The following is a 4,057-nucleotide window of genomic DNA, read 5'->3' as shown; positions in this document are numbered from 1 at the left end:
ACCCGGCGGGCTCAGGCAATCCACTCCCCTTAGCCTCCCAAGGCACGGGATTACAGGCTGAGCCGCCGAGCCTGGCTTATTCAGGTCATCTTTAATTGACTCCAGCAGTGTTCTGTAGTTTTCAGTGTACAAGTCTTGTGCCTTTTAAATTACATTTACTTCTAAATATTTTATTCTTTTTGATGCAACTGTACAATAGGTTGCTTTCATTTCTTTCTTTTTTTCTTTCTGTCTCTCTGTTTTCTCTCTCTTTTCTTTCTCTCTCTCTTTTGTAGGAGTCTCATTCTCTTGTCCAGGTTGGTGTCACACTCATGGACACCACAGCCTTGACCTGTTGGACTCAGGCATTCCTTTTGCCTCAGCCTTCAAGGTAGCTGAAACCACAGGCATGCACCACTATGCCCGACTAATTTTTTTGAAATTTATTGTAGAAATGAGGTCTCATCAAGTTGCCTAGGCTAGCTTTGAACCTTTGGACTCAGGCAATCTTCTTGCCTCCACCTCCTAAAGTGCTTGGATTATAGGTGTGAGCCACTGTGCCTGGCCAAAATTGCTTTCTTACTTTGTTTATTTGAGTTAAGGTCTCTGTTGCCCAGATTGGAGTTCATTGGCACAGTCACTGTTCACTGCAGCCTTGACCTCCTGGGTTGAGGCAATCTTTCTGTCTCAGCCTTCAAAGTAGCTAGGACTATAGGTGCATGCCACCATGCCTGGCTAATTGTGTGTGTGTGTGTGTGTGTGTGTGTAGATGAAGTCTTGCTGTGTTGCCCAGGCTAGACTTGAACTCCTGGCCTCAAGCAGTCTTCCTGCCTCAGCCTCACAAAGTGCTGGGATTACAGGCCTGGCCATATAGTCTTCTTAATATGCTGTTGGATTCAGTTTGCTGATACTTCTTTTTGTCTTTTTTTTTTTTTTGGAGTCAGAATCTCACTCTGTCATTGAGGCTGGAGTGCAGTGGCATGCTCATGACCACAGCAGTTTTGATCTGCTGGGCTCAGGCGATCCTTCCACCTCAGCCTTCCAAGTAGCTGGAACTACAGGCAGGTGTCACCACGCCCGGCTAATTATTTGATTTATTGTAGAGATGAGGTCTCACCAAGTTGCCCAGGCTGGTCTTGAACCTGTGAACTCAGGCAGTTTTCTCACCTATGCCTCCTGAAGTATTGGGATTACAGATGCGAGCCCTTTGCCCAGCCTGGTTTGCTGGTATTTTATTGAGGATTTTTGCATCTACATTCATAAAAGATATTGACCTGTAGTTTTCTTGAGTTATCTTTGTTTGGCTTTAGTGCTGGCTTCCTGGAATGTTAGCAAGTGTCTTTCTTCTTGTATTTTTGGGAAGAATTTGAGAAAACTTGGTGTTAATTCTTTAAATGTTTGGTAGAATTCACCAGTAAAGTCATGTTTCTCTTACTTTTAGGACATATCTTAAGAGATTAATTTTGTTGTTACCATATGTTACTACTTTGCCCAGTCTCTAGTTTCTTTCACTTTATCATAAAATTGTATTATTGGGAATAATTTGGTTAAATTATTGCTCCATTCTACCTGCCTGATTAGTACTCTTCAAGATTGACGAGGTCACAAAACACAAAGGAAAGCCCCCAAACTATCATAGACCAGAGGGCACTAGGTAGATAAGACAACTACATGGAATTTAATACTTTAGATGAGATTGCAGAACAGAGAAATCTGAATCAAGTCTGGAGCTTAGTTAATAATGTAACAATGTTGGTTTCTTAATTTTGACACTGTACCATTATAAGATGGCAACATTAGGGAAAACCAAACTGAGTGAGTTTATATATGGAAACTCTTTACTATCTTTGCAACTTTTCTGTAAATCTAAAATTATTCCAAATAAAAAGTTTATTTAAAAAGTACAGCTCAGGCATGTGACTCATGCTTATAATCTCAGTATTTTGGGAGGCTGAGGTAGGAGGATTGCTTGAACCTGAGAGTTCAAGACCAGCCTAGGGAACATAGTGAGACCTGAGGTAGGAGGATTGCTTGAACCTGAGAGTTCAAGACCAGCCTAGGGAACATAGTGAGACCTCGTCTCACCAAAAACAAAAATAAAGAAAAATTAGCTGAGTGTGGTGGTATGTACCTATAGTCCCAGCTAATTGGGAGCCTGAGGTAGGAGGATTGCTTAAACCCAGGAGGTTGAGGCTACAGTGAACTGTGATCATGCCACTGCATTCCAACCTGAGTGACAGAGTGAGACCCTGACTTTAACAAAAAGCCTATATGTTAGTAGATAGCAGTAAAAAGATGCAACCTAAGTTTTCTCAAGTTGAGATAGAAGTCCATATTAATAACACCTGGAGCATTTCCTCTTTGTGACTTTGGTTAGAAAGTCTGAAAATGTGGTTTCTTCTCTTGCAGAAAAGAAACCTTTTGAATTTGTTCTATTTTGGGAGTGGGGCAGATGTTTTCCTTTGGCATTATGGGTAACCCAGGTACATGAATCACTTTCTACTAACTATTGGAATTGCCTCTACTTTATTAAAACACAGATATTTACATTCTAGAGGTTTGGTGGTATCTTTTACATACATTTCTTTTGGTCTTATGGTAGATGTTTTTAGAAGATTTAACAGTAATTTTAGATCAGCTTGGAATTCTTTTCTGGTATGAAACTCTTTCTACAACTGTTACTATTTCTGTGAAGATATACGTTTTGCATGGCAGGATTTGACATTTTGCTCCTCAGGCAAAGAAGTTGATTCCCTAAACCATCTAAACATTTGGGTCTTACATATTCTTTTTGGATAGTCCCTAGACTGATCACTCAACTTAGTAACCTTCTCCACCTCTCTTCCAGCCTCTTGTCTTCCTTTTTTCCTTTATTTTTTTTTTTTTTTTGAGTTAGAGTCTTACTCTGTCGCCCAAGCTGGAGTGCAGTGGCATGCTCTTGGCCACTTCAGCGTCAACCTACTGGGCTCAGACGATCCTTCCTGCCTCAGCCTTCCAAGTAGCCAGAACTACAGGCACGCATTATCATACCCGGCTAATTTTTTGATATTTTGAAGAGACGAGGTCTCACCAAGTTGCCCAGGCTGGTCTTGAACCCCTGGGCTCAGGCAATCCTCTCGCCTAGGCCTCCCAAAGTAATGGAATTACAGGCTTGAACCACTGCACCCGGCAGTGTTTTCCTTTAAGGAAGCTGTAAGAGAGGTTAGGAAGCTAGAAGGATAAATGGGTTTATATTGTTCCTTCTCAACTTTCGTGCTGGCAGTGATATCCACTTCATTTCTTGGTCTTTTGTTAAGAACTAATGGGAATGTGCTGTTGATCTTTTATAGAATTTCTCCCTAAAGATTAATAAGAGCAAAATATTTTGGGGAGTAGTTTTTGCTTCATTTTGTATTGAAAAATATAGCCTTAGAGTTTTGAACCTCAGAGATATACATCTGGGATTATTGTATGTATTGTATGTAGGCTTTAGCTAAATGGATTTTTGATGAGAGAAAGGGATGATAACTTTTGTCTGATTATCAGAGGGGTTCCTCGAAGTGTTTAGAATCATCATTTTGATTCAGCTTCCTGCCTCATTTGACAGTTGAGGAACTTGAGGCTGAGAAAGGTGAAAGAACTTGCTCATCATGACATGGGAATCTAGGTTTACCGATTATCTAGAGTTTCTTACTGTACTGTAAATAAAATCTAAAGGGTTCAAGAGGTTAAATTTCTCTTTTTAATTATTTCCCTTGCTTGCTCATTTATTTATACCCTCTCTTATACTTGCCTGTGTTCATTTATTGGTTTTTTGTTTTTTGTTTTGCTTCCTTAGGCCAAGCCATGACTACAGTAGTGGTACATGTGGACTCCAAAGCTGAGCTCACTACCCTGCTGGAGCAGTGGGAAAAGGAACATGGCAGTGGGCAGGACATGGTACCTATCCTTACCAGGTATGAATAATTTTTTTTAAACGAGTTTAATTAAAAAAAAAAACCTCAGGCTGGGCTCGGTGGCTTAGCCTGTAATCCCAGCACTTTGGGAGGCCGAGGCGAGTGGATTGCCTGAGCCCGCCGGTTCGAGACCCGCCTGGGCA

General features: G+C 41.0%; 1 protein-coding gene across 1 annotated transcript in view; it reads left to right on the top strand.

Annotated features, from left to right (window-relative positions):
* The first annotated feature begins 3,795 nt into the window (after positions 1-3,795).
* LOC103272530 (DDB1- and CUL4-associated factor 1) overlaps positions 3,796-4,057 on the top strand; it is a 13,228-nt gene continuing 12,966 nt past the window's right edge. The window contains exon 1 of the mRNA XM_008070017.2: positions 3,796-3,914. Within this exon, the coding sequence (XP_008068208.1) occupies positions 3,805-3,914 (110 nt within the window). The 5' untranslated portion in view covers positions 3,796-3,804. The remainder of the gene's footprint in view (positions 3,915-4,057) is intronic.

The sequence above is a fragment of the Carlito syrichta genome, unplaced genomic scaffold (assembly GCF_000164805.1).
Source record: "Carlito syrichta isolate Samal-C Ts95f unplaced genomic scaffold, Tarsius_syrichta-2.0.1 Scaffold312719, whole genome shotgun sequence".
In the NCBI taxonomy this organism is placed as follows: domain Eukaryota; kingdom Metazoa; phylum Chordata; class Mammalia; order Primates; family Tarsiidae; genus Carlito; species Carlito syrichta.
The sequence above is the reverse complement of the archived record's forward strand: the minus strand, read 5'-3'. Positions and strand labels throughout refer to the sequence as shown.